Source organism: Rhinatrema bivittatum, chromosome 5, assembly GCF_901001135.1.
Source record: "Rhinatrema bivittatum chromosome 5, aRhiBiv1.1, whole genome shotgun sequence".
In the NCBI taxonomy this organism is placed as follows: Eukaryota; Metazoa; Chordata; class Amphibia; order Gymnophiona; family Rhinatrematidae; genus Rhinatrema; species Rhinatrema bivittatum.
Genome location: NC_042619.1, coordinates 13,841,677 through 13,857,414, shown reverse-complemented (window position 1 = coordinate 13,857,414; position 15,738 = coordinate 13,841,677). Strand labels below are relative to the sequence as shown.

Genomic DNA, 15,738 nt, shown 5'->3' with positions numbered 1-15,738 from the left:
TGGTCCGGTGCATGGCGGAGCTTCGCCTTGAATCCGGATCCGCTCCGGAGCCAACCACTTACAGGTGGCTCCGCATTGCAAACAACAAAAAAAAAAAGGAAAGAAAAAAAGTGGCTTTCTCTTTGGCAGGCGGGTGCCGGAAAGGGTTAAGCGCGGAATTAGCCTGCAGGGAGGGGAGGGGAGGGTCCACCCTCTACTGCCCCCACAGACCGGGAAGACATTGTCATGCTAAGAGACCTCCGCCTCGCCATTGTCTTGCACGGCTGCCAGGCGATTATAAGCGCCCGCCCGCAGCCGGCAGGAGCAGAGCCCGACTGGAGGGGAGGGAGGGCGCGCTGCAGGCACCCCGGGCTCCTCGGTCAGTCTGCGGCGGGCAGAGGGAGGGGCCAGGCTGCCACCGGGGCCCCGAGAGACCTCTCCTTGGCCTCCCTGTCTGCAGCGAGAGCCTTTTTCTTTTTTTTCTCTCCCCCTCCCCTGCAAATTCTTCTTCTTCTTCTTCTTCTTATTTGTGGCCATCGCCTTCCTCCTATGTACAAAATGGATTACTCTTACCTGAACTCCTACGACTCCTGCATGGCCGCCATGGAGGCCTCAGCCTACGCGGACTTCAGCTCCTGCAGCCAGGCGAACAGCTTCCAGTACAACCCCATCAGGGGCAGCTTCGGGGGCACCCCGGGGTGCCCGCCCCTCGCCACCGCCAGCTGCACCCTGGGGGCGCTCCGGGACCACCAGCCTTCACCTTATTCCACAGGTAACACGGGGGGGGGGGGGGTCAGGTGTCGTCGTCGTCCCTCCCCCCCCCAGAGATCAGGGGGGGGGGACAGTGAGTGAGAAGATGGGGGACCCGCTTTGCCTCTCCCGTCCACGGCTCGGAAATCTGGAAGGCGATGCCTTTATATCCGTTTTGGCCTTTAAAAAAAAAAAAAAAAAAAAAGGTTCTAAACCAATTTTGCGAAATGCGGTTATAAAGATATAGGATTTGGGAGATGTAATCAAGTTAGGGCCCAAGTATTCCTATGTTCACAGCCAAAACAAATTAATGTGTAATCAAGTTAGGGCCAATGCGGTATTAGATCAAGATACTGTATCTAATTTGATAGCTACAGAAGCGGCATCTCGTTTTTGATGAAATTATTAATTTTGAGAGTTGTTTTTTTTATTATTCTATCCCACTGGGAATGTATGCAATAAAAATCACTTCTGGAAATCTAATTTTCCTTTCTACATACATATATATATACTGTGTGTGTGTGTGTATATATATCTCTATATATATAGTTTTTTAATACAAATTTATTTGGTTTGTGGGTGCAGGTGGCTGGGTGCTAAAGCTCTTAGATTTATTTATTTTTTGCTTAAATTCCGATTCTATTCCAGTTCTAGCGCTGCTCAGGGTCCTCACACGTGCAGTGTCCATGATTTCCTTTATTAGACAGAGATAGTACAGGTGACATCGCTCTGCCCGGATTTGGCCAGGGGCCGGGAGCAGCTCCGAAGAGTTTCCATCGAGGTCCAGGGCGATCATCTCCCGGTGCCGGCACCGGGCTGCAGCTCCCACCCTGTCCTCTTCCCCTCTGTCTGGGAGCTCGGAGCAGGATTCCGCCCTCTGGAATATCTCAGAGCTTCCTCCGATCCATGTTCAGTTCAGGAAGCCTTTGAAACCGTTTTGTTATTACAGCGGTTAAAACGAAACAAAAAACCCCCCCCCAAACTTTTGCTAGGTCCTTTCCCGTGCTCAGAGCTCTCCTTCCCGTCTTGTCGTTTGCAGTTCCCTACAAGTTTTTCTCGGACCCCTCCGGCATCAACGAGAAAAGGAAGCAGCGGCGGATCCGCACGACTTTCACCAGCTCGCAGCTGAAGGAGCTGGAGAGGGTCTTCGCCGAGACCCACTACCCCCGGACATCTACACCAGGGAGGAGCTGGCGCTGAAGATCGACCTGACGGAGGCCAGGGTGCAGGTGAGCCGGACCCCAGCTGGGAGGAGGGGAAGCAGAGCCCAAACAATACCCACAAAATCTGCGGGTACCCAGCCTGAGTCCAGCTTGCAGCCCTCTGCTTCACCCATGTTTATTCATTCATTGCTGGGACTTTGCAAGCAGGGATGAGGGTGACAGGGACAGAAATCGCCCGAACGGATGTGCATGTCTAAGGCACGGTCACCAGGCTTTTGATCTGCTTCTTTACATTAAGCAGGTCCCCTAAGGGCTGTGCCCTGCCGTGCTTAAGGTCATCTGGTTCGGACCCCGGCTCCCGGCGTTTGCTCCCTGGTTGGCTGGAGTTGGGGATGCTTTGCCGCCCTGCAGGGCGGGGGGCATCAGGGTCCTTGCTTAAGGGTGACACCTAGTGGCCACGTTCGGCAGCCGCCATAGCAGTGTTCCAGAAGTAGGTGCATGGCCCCCCCCCCCCCCCCCAGCCCGCACCTGTGACACTAAATGGAAGTGAGGGGAGGGATTATAAAAATAGGAAGACGAATCCTGGGTTCAAGGTGCTATAACAGACTCCACTCCTGGTTCCAGCTGAACTGGACCTGCAGGAGAAAACTTCTGGTGAAAAGAAAGAGGAACAGGAAGTAGGGCTGTAAAGCAGTTCTCCAAAGGCACCAGTTTAAGGAAGGGGTGTATGATTATCGACATGCAAAAAAGCTGGCTGGCCTGGCAGCACAGCATGGCAGCTGGCATTATAGTACAGAGGCTGGCAGTGCAGTGGAGAGATTAGGAGTGCACCATGCAAATGGCAGCCTAGCAGAGAGGGAGGCTGTATAGTGTGGGGCCGGCAGTGCAATGTAGGAAATGGTGTTGTATCATGCAGATTTCCGGTGTAGTGTGGTCCTGACAGTGTGTAGTGGAGGCTGGTGTATTTTAGATTTTGGTAGTAGCAGTGTTCTGTAAGGTCTTCCAGTGCAGCAGGGGGGTTGGAAGTGTAGTGCATAGATTGGTTGATTACAGGTTATATGGGTGTAATCTATTAATGCATAGTGAGTGAGGACAATGTAGTGTAGGGTCTGTCATTGCAGTGTGGATGCTGGTACTGTGGTGTGATTATATTGATGCAGTGTGTCAGTACAGTGTAAGGTCGGTCATTACAGTGTGGTGCTGATAGAATAGTGTGGTTTTATTATTATTATTATTTTTATTTCTTTTATATACCGACATTCAATCGAGATATCACTTCGGTTTCCAGATAACTAAAAGAATAGGGCGAGATTGGCCCTATTTTACATTATAACATGGTAACAATTATAACAGAAAACATGGAACAATAGATTATAGTATATAACATATGTACATAAATAACTTGTTGATATAAATAATTTAGGATTAAGGATAGAAGGGAGGGTTGGGAGGAGGGAGGAAGGGAGGTGTGACAGTACAGTGTAGTGCAGTGTGACAGTACCGTGTAGGGTCTGTCATTGCAGTGTGCGTGCTGGTAGAATAGTGTGGTTATATTAGTGCAGTGTGACAGTACAGTGTAGGGTCTGTCATTGCAGTGTGCGTGCTGGTAGAATAGTGTGGTTATATTAGTGGAGTGTGACAGTACAGTGTAGGGTCTGTCATTGCAGTGTGCGTGCTGGTAGAATAGTGTGGTTATATTAGTGCAGTGTGACAGTACAGTGTAGGGTCTGTCATTGCAGTGTGGGTGCTGGTAGAATAGCGTGGTTATATTAGTGCAGTGTGACAGTACAGTGTAGGGTCTGTCATTGCAGTGTGGGTGCTGGTAGAATAGTGTGGTTATATTAGTGCAGTGTGACAGTACAGTGTAGGGTCTGTCATTGCAGTGTGGGTGCTGGTAGAATAGCGTGGTTATATTAGTGCAGTGTGACACAGTGTAGGGTCTGTCATTGCAGTGTGGGTGCTGGTAGAAGCGTGGTTATATTAGTGCAGTGTGTCAGTAGGGTCCGTCAGTAAGGTGTGGGTGTTGGTAGTGGAGTGTGGTTTTAGAAGTGGAGTGTGTCAGTGTATTGTGGAGTCTTGTCATTGCATTCTGGATGTTGTAATTGCGGTATAGAGTCTGTCAGTGCATTGTAGGTGTTAGTGGTGTAGTGTGGTTCAATAAGTGCAGTGTGTAAGTACGGTGTAGGGTCTGTCAGTGCAGTGTAGGTGTTAGTGGTGTGGTATAGTTTAATCAGTGCAGTGTGGAGTGCTTTGATTACTGAGGTGTGAAGCAGCAGTCACTAATGTGACTAAAGAGCATTTTACCTGCAGCAGTCAGAAAGTCGGCTGATTCAGAGTGCGCTAAGGAGAGCATAGTCTATATGTAAAGTTATGTATCCTTGTGATTAGGGGCCTGCACTCGGCTGCTCTCTAAGCTACTCTCAGACCTGTGGGGACAGGGACGAGGGACTCTCCGGCAGGCTTTGATCGCAAGCAGAGAACATTGGCGTCTAACTGAAAAGGTAGTTTCTCCTTGTGCCGAACTACAACATTGCATGTTAGGGTCCGCACCCCTAGGGAGCTTACAACCTAGCCAAGGTGTGCAGCCAGGCAGAATTTTTTCTTTATCCTCCCGCTGCTTAGTTAGATTCTAAGCTCTCTGGGGCAGGGACACTCTAACCAGTGAAATTATCTCAGGCAGGACTGTGTGCACAGATGACACAAGCTAAAGATTATCACTAGTCTGAGTTCTTATCAGCTTGTTAGTGCTACAAGCTCAACTTTCTAATTTGGGATGCAAATAGATTCCACATCTGAAAATATGGCAGCCTGCTCAGGGTTTTGGAAGTCCCACAAACATAAGGTCTTTTTTAAGATCTTTTTGTTGCTGGTTTTAAACTTTTTTTTTTTTTGGAAGTGAACCCAAATCCGAGTTACCAGAAGCCCTGGCAGTGGGGTTTCCTCAGGGATCTGAGCGCAAAGCCTCAAGCCTGCTCCGCACCCTGCTGCTGCCGAGCTGGATGGACTCTGCACACGGTCACTCATAGCAACACAGAAATCCCAGCAGGCAAACGCTTCCAGCCTTCAGCCCCCGTCTGAAGAAAGGGAGCCCCTGTGGTCACCAAAGCTCGTGCCCTGCCACGGAGGCTCACGAATAAACGGAACCGCCCGGGGATGGATCGCAAGGTGGGGGCTGGATTAGAAACCGGTCGAATGACGGAGGGTGGAGGGGGTTCGCCGTGGGAGTCACACCGAGGAAAAAGAGGGATCCATTTTGGGGCTGGTTCCATTCAGTGTCTTTTTTGCGGATGGGGTTAGAAGGAAAGGTTCGACTTCCTGGTGGATGTGGCATTAAAACCTGAAACGAGTGGACATCCCTGAGAGAGGAGGGATCTAAGGAAGCTTGAGGCTTGGTTGAGTGCTTGGTGGTTGAGACTCAATGGGTGAAACCAAGAAGAGAGCTAGTGAGAAACTCATCATAACCTGTATTTAACGCACTGTGGCAGGCATAAGCCTCAATGGTGTCGGAATCATGTGCTAGTCTGAGGAACAGATAATATTTTTTAGAATTTTACTTGCATACAGAAAAAAGTAGTGGATGGCAAACATCCCAAATCTTCATTCATTAAAATGCATTAAAAAAACCGCCAAACGTCCGGCGTTAAAACTGCCCAAATACTTAGCTTTTACGAAGGGTGTTGGTTAGTTGTCTCCAAATGTTGTGAACAAGGTCACCCACTCAGTGTTAAAATTGTGCGCCGCTCACTCAGCATTGTAAATGTCCATTTTTATATTACATTTTAAACAGGGAGAGGCTTATGCCTGCCACAGTGGGTTAATACAGGTTACGATGATAGCAGTATTAAGCTTATTGCGTTTCTCACATGGTGCATCGCCACGTGCAGATCCCCAGAGGCAGGCAGAGCTCCGGAGTCTCAATGCGTGGATGAGACGATGGTGCAGGGAAGAGGGATTCAGTTTTGTAAGGAACTGGGGAACCTTTTGGGGAAGGGGGAGTCTCTTCCGAAGGGATGGGCTCCACCTTAACCAGAGTGGAACCAGGCTGCTGGCGCTAACCTTTAAAAAGGAGATAGAGCAGCTTTTAAACTAGAACAAAGGGGAAAGCCGACAGTCGCTCAGCATCGCATGGTTGGGAGAGAGGTATCTTCAAAGGATACTAATGATGCATTAGAATTAGGGCATCCACAGTGAGGTTCCAATAATTAAAAAGTCCAAGTGCCTGTAACTAAAAACTCACCTGAGCTAAAAAATTCTAACTTATCCCTATCAACTGAAAAGCAGGTTATAATACTAACACAACACACTTTGAAATGTCTGTATGCCAATGCCAGAAGTCTAAGAAGTAAGATGGGAGATCAGAGTGATAGCAGTGAATGATGAATTGACAAAATTGGCATCTCAGAGACATGGTGGAAGGAGGATAACCAATGGGACAGTGCTATATCAGGGTACAAATTATATAGCAATGATAGGGAGGATCGACTTGGTGGGGGTGTGGCACTTTATGTCCGGAAGGGTATAGAGTCTAACAGGATAAAGATCATACAAGAGACTCAATGCTCAGTAGAATCTATTTGGGTAGAAATCCCACGTGTGTTGGGTAAGAGTATAGAGTGATAGGCGTAGACTACCGTCCACCTGGCCAAAATGATCAGACTGATAATGAAGTGCTAAGAGAGATCAGGAAAGCTAAACAATTTGGCAGTGCAATAATAATGGGCGATTTCTTTTTTTTTTTTTTATTCTTTATTTATAATTTCCAATTACATATTTCAAGAATTAACACTTAAATAGAAAAACATTATGACATTCGCAAAATACTTATACAAAAAAGAAAAAATCAGGAAATACAATTTTTTGTCAATAATGTATTTAGTCCTCAAAACTGAGATCCAATCCACTACCTTGAGGAACAGAAATATCTATATTACTAAACAAAAGCTGGTTAAACAAGTCCCTTCCTTTTTTTAGCAGTTATGCTTAAAGATTTTCAAACGACGGGGGATGACTTAGCAACTGGCATAAATCTATCAGTTATAAAAGAGGAAAGCTGTGCTGGATTATAGAAAATGTATGATGCATTTTGATACTTTACTAGACATTTACAGGGAAATTTAAGGAAATATGCAGCCCCCATTTCTAACACCTTAGGTTTTAAAATTAAAAATTGTTTCCTCTTTTTTTGAGTCTCTTTTGCCAAGTCTGGAAAAACTTGAACTTTCAAACCCAGAAAACTTTCAGATCTATATTGAAAGAACCTTTTGAATATCCGTTCTTTATCTGTCTCCAGAAGAAATGACACAATAAGTGAGCCGGCAAAACCTGTTCGCTCAAAGAGCTTTCAATAATATTAGTCTCATCCATTTGAGGTTCTAGTGTTGAACAAATCTGTCCCCACGTAATTCTTCACTTCCCCTTTTAAGGGGTTGATATACAGTAGGGATGTGCATTTGTTTGTGACAGAATAGGAAATATAGACGATATTTCTTATTTCATCACGTTTCGAGGTGGGGGGGGTCGCCGAAATGATAGAAAAAACCCACAAAATTTCATGTGGTTTTCTTATCGTTTTGGGGGGGGGGAGAAAGGGCACATTAAAAAAACAAAATGGCCGTCCATTGCTCCTACCATGTGACAGAGGCCGGCCAATGGCACCGATAGCCCTTGTCACATGGTAAGGGCAAAGGGCCACCGGCAGCTGACAGCCCCAAGAGCGGGAGATCGCTCCCGGGACCCCCACTGGACCACCAAGGACTTTAGGCAAGTTTTGGGGGGGGTCAGGAGGATGGGGGATTGTAATTAATTAAATCTGAAGGGTTGGGGTGTTTTGTTTTTTTTTTGGTTTGGGACAACCAAAATAAACGGTCCCAACCGCAGGAAATGGAATTTCCCACGGCAGGCCAATAACGAAGGCCAAAGCAAAAGGTTCAGCCGAATCACATCTCCAATATATAGTAAATCCTTGATATTAAAGGCCAAGTCTGTTCAGGTATTTTAAGGATTTCTAAGAGATACCTCTTCCACATATCCCTTGGTGCAATAAAATAATTTTTTGGAAATTTACAAGACAGATATTTTTTGCCCAAGCCTGGTTTTCAGTGGATTCCCATTTTCATCTTCATACTTAAATTTTCTTTTATGATGGAATACTGAACATCTTTAATTGTATTTATTTCCTTTTTCACATTCTTCATGATTTTCCTTTATCTCCTTTTTTCTACCTTACTCATACGATCTTCCAAACCATTTAGGACTTCAACCATGGGTTTCAATTGACTAGCAACATTTCCATTTGACAAACATTGAGGGGTACATTTTAAAACACAGCGTGTGCGCGTACTTTTGTTCGCGCACCAGGCACGCACAAGGGGGTGCACATTTGTGCACATTTGTGCAACTTGCGCGCGCCGAGCCCTGCACGCGCTGCCCGTTCCCTCCGAGGCCGCTCCAAAATCGGAGCGGCCTCAGAGGAAACTTTCCTTCCACCCCCCCGTCGACTGCGTCACCGGTCCCGTAACAGTACCCCCCCTCCTACGCCCCCTTCCCGAGGTCCTGGCTTGGCAGGATGAGCCAAGTGAAACTGATGGAGGAGGGGACTTGTCCAGGATATGAAAAGAAAGCTTCCCAGGAATTCTCGTCCGGGAGGCCGTACCCCTCCCGGGAGAGGAGGCACTCCCACCTGGCGACGGTGGGGACCGAACGTCCAGGACATCCTTTACTTTATAGGTGACGTCGGCATCAGCTTCAGCGGGGGTAGGTTCCGAGGTGTGGCATGGAATGTGGAGAGCACCACCGGCTTAAGCAGAGACACATGGAACACATTGTAGATCCTCAGGGTGGATGGCAGCCATAGCCGATAGGAGACTGCCCCCACCCGCTCCACTACCGTGAATGGCCCAATGTACCTGGGGGCCAGACACATAGAGGGAGTCCGCAGATGGATATTCCTGGTGCTCAACCAAACTCCTCTGCCCTGGAAGGAAGGTCGGAGCAGGCTGTCGTGATCTATCTGCATATTTCTTGGCCTTGGTTGCCGCCAAACGGAGTTTCGCCTGGGTGGAAGTCCAGAGGGTGCACAACTATCGTGCCATAAGCTGAACCGCAGGCGAAGGTACTGTCAGCGGCAAAGGCAATGGAGGTCTAGGGCTCTTTCCATAGACCCAACTGAAAAGGGGACAGTTTTAGTTTGCGGAGTGCTTGTGGTGGTTTATACGAAAACTCCGCCCAAGGTAATAAAGTGACCCAGTCATTTTGCAGATCTCCGAGGAAAGCCTTTAGTGTTCTGTTGGTCCATTCGGCCTGGTCATTGGCCTGAGGGTGAAAGGCAGTTGTCAGATCCAGTTGCACCCCGAACTTCCTGCAGAGGGACTTCCAATATTTTGCCGTAAACTGGGGACCATGGTCTGAGGTAATGTGCGAAGGAAGTCCATGGAGTCGGAAGATGTGCTGGGTGAAGAGGGTAGCCAACTCTGGTAGCCAACTCGGATAGTAGAAAGACTAGGGGGCACTCCATGAAGTTAGCAAGGGGCACATTTAAAACTATTCGGAGAAAGTTCTTTTTTACTCAACGCACAATTAAACTCTGGAATTTGTTGCCAGCGAATGTGGTTAGTGCAGTTAGTATAGCTGGGTTTAAAAAAGGATTGGATAAGTTCTTGGAGGAGAAGTCCATTACCTGCTATTAAGTTCACTTAGAGAATAGCCACTGCCATTAGCAATGGTTACATGGAATGGACTTAGTTTTTGGGTACTTGCCAGGTTCTTATGGCCTGGATTGGCCACCTTTGGAAACAGGATGCTGGGCTTGATGGACCCTTGGTCTGACCCAGTATGGCATTTTCTTATGTTCTTATGTTCTTATGGTGCTGAAGGTAATTTGGCAAGAGGCATGGTGGGCCATCTTCGAAAACCGATAGACTATGACCCATATCACGGTCTTCCCATCAGAAACCAGCAAATCCACAATAAAATCTGTGGACAGGTGAGTTCAAGGCTCCATGGGAATGGGTAGTGGCCGCAGGAGCCCCCAGGGGCGTCCATGTAGGGACTTCTGCCGGGCACAGGTAGGACACGACTGGACATAGTCATACATCTTTCTTGACCTGCAGCCACCAGTAGAACTCTGTCAGCAGCTCTAGGGTCCTGGCTGCCCCTGGGTGCCCAGCAATCAGGCAATCATGGGCCCATGCTAAAACCTTTCTACAGGAGCGAGATGGCACCACCGTCTTACCCGCAGGAGCCACTTCAGATGCATCCAGAAGAACTTGGGGCTGGATCCAGAATGTACTGAGGCGGGTTGATGGTATCCTCTGTCTCCGCGGTGCGGCAGAGCACATCCGCCTGGACGTTCTTGGATGCTGGTCAGTACTGAAGGGAAAAATTGAAACGACTGAAAAAGAGTGACCAGCGCACCTGCCGTGGGTTAAGATGCTGCGCACGACACAGGTATTCCAGGTTCTTGTGGTCTGTGTAAACGACGATCGGGTGCTGGGCCCCCTCCAGCCATTGCCGCCACGCCTCGAATGCAAGTTTGATGGCCAGTAGTTCCTTATCCCCTATGCCATAGTTCCTCTCGGCAGGGGAGAACTTGCAGGAGTAGTAGGAACATGGCAGGAGTTTACCTCCATTGGACAGCTGACTTAGAACAGCCCCGACCGCTACGTCGGAGGTGTCAACCTCCATGATGAAGGGGCGTTGAGGGTCAGGGTGGCAAAGGCAGGTTTCCTGGAGGAACGCTTCCTTCAATTCTTGGAAGGCTCGTAGGGTCGTCGATGGCCAGTGCTTAGTGTCGGCGCCCTTTCTGGTAAGGGCTGTCAGCGGAGCTACCTTCTAAGAGTAGAGAGGGATAAATTGCCGGTAAAAGTTGGCAAACCCCAGGAACCGTTGGAGTGCTTTCACTCCTAGTGGTTGCAGCCAATCCTTGATTGCCACGACCTTCTCTGGATCCATACGGAAACCGGTGGAGGATACGATGTACACAAGGAAGGGTAAAGACTCCTGCTCGAAGAGACATTTTTCAAACTTAGCGTAAAGTTGGTTATCTCATAGCTTCTGTAAGACTCTTCGAACATCTTGGCAGTGCGTCTCCAGGTCCTTGGAATATATGAGTACATCATCGAGGTAAACGATTACCGAGGAATGTAGCATGTCTCTTAGGACCTCGTTCATGAGGTTTTGAAAAAACTGCCGGGGCATTGCAGAGACCGAAGGGCATGGCTAGGTATTCGTAATGTCCATCCCTTGTGTTGAATGCGGTTTTCCATTCGTCGCCTGGACAAATCCTTACTGGGTTGTACGCCCCACGGAGATCCAGTTTTGTGAACACCTTGGCTCCTTGTAGCCTGTCCAGCAGTTCCGGGATCAAAGGCAGTGGGTACCGATCCCGCCGGGTAATGCTGTTCAAGCCACGGTAGTCTATGCAGGGTCGGAGGGATCCGTCCTTCTTTGCACGAAGAAGAAGCCTGCTCCAGCCGGGGACTTGGATGGTCGAATGAACCCACGATCTAGGTTCTCCCGGATGTATGTAGACATGGCTTGTGTCTCAGGAAGAGACAACAGGTAGACCCATCCTCATGGTGGCATGGTACCCGGGAGCAAGTTGATTGCACAGTCAAAAGGGCGGTGCTCTGGGAGGATCTCGGCTCTCTCCTTGGAAAAGACATTGTGGTAGTCCTGATAGTGGGGCGGCAACGCCAATGATGTCATCAGGAGAGGTATCGATGGTCGCGGAACAGCAGTCAAGCAAGAGCCGAAGCATGAAGGGCCCCAGGATGCCACTTGGAGGGTTTCCCAACAAATTATGGGAGAGTGCTTCCGTAGCCAACGGCAGTCCCAGGATGACCGGGTGCATAGACCTCTCCAGGATGAGGAATGAAATCTCCTCTTCATGCAAAATTCACGTGGTAGCGTGAAAGGCCTAGTACGAGTATCGATGGTCCCTTGAAGAAGCCTCTCCTGAATAGAAGACACACGGAGCTGGGGTCGTTTGGGTTGAACTGCAATCTGGTGTTGCTGGGCCAGGTCCTTGAGAATGAAGTTTCTCCCAGCTCCTGATTCAATCAGGGCTAGCGTCTCAAACTCTCCTTCGGGAAGGAGTATGGTCACCAGTACGGTGCACGGGGAGGCAGCAGTGGTGTGACCTAGGGTTAGCTTCCCAACTGTCTCTAGGTCTGAGCATTTCCCGGACACTTGCTACAGTGGGCGAGGAAATGGCCCTTCCCAGTGCAATAGAGATACAGGCCCAGGGACCGACATCTTCTCCTTTCCTCCTGCGAGATAGGCCCCTGACCCACTTGCATGGGTTTGGGATCAGAAGCTTCCGGAGAGACAGAAGGAGCGGAATCGCTTCGGGAAGGGGTGATTCTGGCGTTCCCGGGTCTGTGAGCAGGCCTCCTTTCTCGGAACCGGCGTTGGATACGGCGGTCCACCTGGCACGCAAGATCAATGAGATCATCCAAGTGGTCCGGGAGATCTCGGGCCGCCAATTCATCCTGGAGCCTTGGGAAGAGGCTTTCCAAAAAGATACCGTGCAAGCTGTCACTTCCCCAGTTTAATTCGGTGGCCAGCGTCTGGAAATCCATAGCTTGTTCCGCCAAAGGCCGGTTACCCTGACGCAACTGGAGCAACTCTGATGCGGCAGTGGGTTTGCGAGAGGACTCATCAAAGACCCATCTAAAGGCAGAGAAGAAGTGTACCAGGTTGTCCAGGTGGGAGTCCTGGCACTCCCAGAGGTTGGAGGCCCACGCCAGGGGTCTGCCATCCAGTAGAGAGATAATGAAGCTTGTCTTGACCCGGTCTGTCGGAAACTGAAGCGGGAGGAGGTTGAATCGAATATAACACTGGTTCAGGAACCCTCGGCAAAGCTTCGCGTCTCCTGAAAACCGCGAAGGGACTGGCATCTGTATGGGTGCTGAAGATCCGGAATTCATCCCAGCTCCGGGTACCAAAGGACTCGCAGCCGTGGCTCCGCCAACACGGTCAGCTAATCACTGCACCATTGCCATCAGGGTGTCGAGGCAGGTTTGCTGCTGTTGCAGCCTCTGGGCAATACCCGGAATGGCTTTCAGGCCTGCAAGATCCGCCGGGTCCATGGCCTTGCAAACTGTTACGGTCGTGGACCCTTGTGCCGGCTGAGACGGTGGATGGTATGCTGTGGAGGACCACAGTGAGTGTCACAGCCGGGAGGTGGTGCGGAAGAGAGTCGGAAGAGGCTTCGCCACTGGAAGTCCGAGGTCCCCCCCAGGAGGAGCTCGTAGGGACCCGGACCTCTTGGACTTAGGTGGGATCCTATGCGACCAAGGATCCGGGCTGCAGCCGAAGAGATGGGTGAAGGACGGCTGGACCCAGGTAGCAGAAGAGTCTTCATCCTTGGAAACCGTGCTCCCCCGGGAGGAGCCCGTGAGAGCCCGAGCCACTGGGACTTAGGAGAATCCCTCTGGGCCAGCAAGTACCGGATACCTGAGATGATGAATGAAGCTGAGTCAGAGTCCAAGAGCGAAACCGGGTCAGAAGCCAGAAGTCCGAGATCCAAACCAAAGCCAGGGATGCAAGCAGAAGACGGAGTCGTGGAACGGAGCCGGGTCAAAGCCAGAAGTCAGAGGATGAACCAAAACCAGGAGCGGAAGCTGGAAGCGAAGTCAGGAGACAAAGCCGGGTCAGAAGCCAGAAGTCAGAAGTCAATATCAAGGCCAGGGGCAGATGCCGAAGACGAAGTCAGGAACAAGCCAGGTCAGGAGCCAGAAGACCAGATGATCAGAGATACTGCAGCAACTAGAGAGTCAGGGAACCTGAGGAACCTCGTTGCAAGGCCCCGTCCTGATGGAGCTGCAGGGTTTAAATACCCTGGAGCGTCTGACGTCATCTGGGGCATCCCCTGTAGTTTTCCCGCGTTGGCCCCTTTAAGGCTCCAGCCTCTGGGCGCGCGCGTGCCTAGGGGGTGGGGCCAAGCGCGTTGGGCCGGCGGCGTCTCCCTCGCACAGGGAGAGCTGCAGCAGGCCGCGAATCAGGCCTGCATGGCCTCAGGAGCGTCCCTGCGGGCCAGGCCGGCCTGGAGGTAAGAGGAGGAACCGGAGAACTGCCCGGTCCTGTAACAATTCACTTACAGATAACTGGAAGCCATTGTTCCTGTCCCTAGGGGGAGCAAGGGACGGGAAGGTATTCCATTTATTTTGTGTTCCCAAAAAAGGAGTGGACCTTCTGCCCAATTTTGAACTTGAAAAAAGATGAATGTGGCTCTCAAAGTTCCTCGTTTTTGGATGGAGACCCTGTGCTCAGTCATTGCAGTGGTGCACAAAGGAGAGCTGTTGGCTTCTCTGGATTTGACCGAGGCGTACTTGCACATAGCAATCTGTCCGGATCATCAGAGGTTCCTGAGGTTCATGATCCTCGGGACACATTTTCAATTTTGTGCCCTTCCGTTCGAGTTGATGACTGCTCTGAGGACCTTCATCAAGGTGATTGTCATGGTGGCAGCGGCTCTCAGAAAGGAGGGCATTTTACTTCACCCGTATCTAGATGATTGGCTTATTCAAGCGAAGTCAGAGGTCCTTTGCAGACAGGCAGTGGCATTGGTGCTCCAGTGTATGAGATCCATGGGTTGGGTACTAAATCTGTCAAAGAACCATCTTACTCCTACTTAGGTGTTGGAGTTCCTGGGGGCACGTTTTGACACCATGATTGGGAAAGTGTTCTCAACAGGAAACATGTTTACAAATTGCAGAGGCAGATTCTCAGTTTAATGGAGTAAGTGGTCCCCAGGGACTGGGATTACCTACAGGTTCTTGGTTCCATGACTTCCACTTTGGAGCTAGTTTCGTGGGCATTTGCTCACATGAGGCCTCTGCAGAGGGTGTTGCTTTTATGGTGGAATCCGTTGTCAGAGCATTTCATCTGCCACTGCCTTTTATGGAGATAGCCAGCTCTAGTCTCTCGTGGTGGCTTGGTCGGGACCAGTTAGGTTGCGGTATAGACTTGGAGGTTCTAAATTGGATAGTTGTTACCATCGATGCCAGTCTCTCTGGATGGGGAGCTGTATGCCAGACTCAGTTAGCACAGGGACAACAGTCGGCACAAGAGGCGTTGTGGTCTATCAATCAGTTAGAGATGAGGGGTGGTGATGTTTGTGTTTGTGGGCTTTTCTACCTCTCTTCCGCAGTCAGCCATAAGGATCTTGTTGGACAATGCGATGATGGTGACTTACATCAACCGTGAGGGACTAAAAAAACAGCAAGGAAGGTTGCTTAATAAAGCCGTGAGAGCAACAGTACACAATAAATAAACCAATAACATATCATATACACGTGGTGAGCTCTTTTATTTTATTTTCCATACATTTATCTAATTTATGGCACTCATGGTAACTTTTTATAGTTAAAGGCAATATGCATTTGATTTGTATTGTTTTACCTGTTTAGCTGGTGTTTACTGACTTTACTGTGCTTATTTTATGGTGCTGGTTTTACTATTTATTGGTTTATTTATTTCACTTACATCTTGTTTTAGACTCATTCCATATAATCCCATGTTACCATTTTATATGTTCATTTTAAATGTTTGTTTATTATATGTTTTTATCAGTCTTATTCATTTTTATATTTTTAATGTCATTTATTGTATGTTTTAGCCCCTGATGCAGCCCTACTGAAAGAGGGCGAACTCGGCTGGAGTCAGGCTCTATTGCGTATATTTGCACACAATAAACCTCTACAAGATCGGACATTTGGTTGCTTATTGTGACTGTTGCTCTCACGACTTACATCAACCGACAGGGTGGTACCAAGAGTCAGGCAGTGACTCAGGAAGCCCAGAAATTAATTCGCTGGGCAGAGCAGCATCTGGCATTATTGGT

General features: G+C 49.2%; 1 protein-coding gene across 1 annotated transcript in view; it reads left to right on the top strand.

The window, feature by feature from the left end:
* Window positions 1-420: 420 nt before the first annotated feature.
* The window catches only part of LOC115091814 (paired mesoderm homeobox protein 2A-like), a 36,738-nt gene continuing 21,420 nt past the window's right edge, over window positions 421-15,738 (top strand). Inside the window, 3 exon segments of the mRNA XM_029602042.1 lie at window positions 421-751; window positions 1,769-1,893; window positions 1,896-1,958. Coding sequence (XP_029457902.1) covers window positions 529-751; window positions 1,769-1,893; window positions 1,896-1,958 — 411 coding nt within the window. The 5' untranslated portion in view covers window positions 421-528.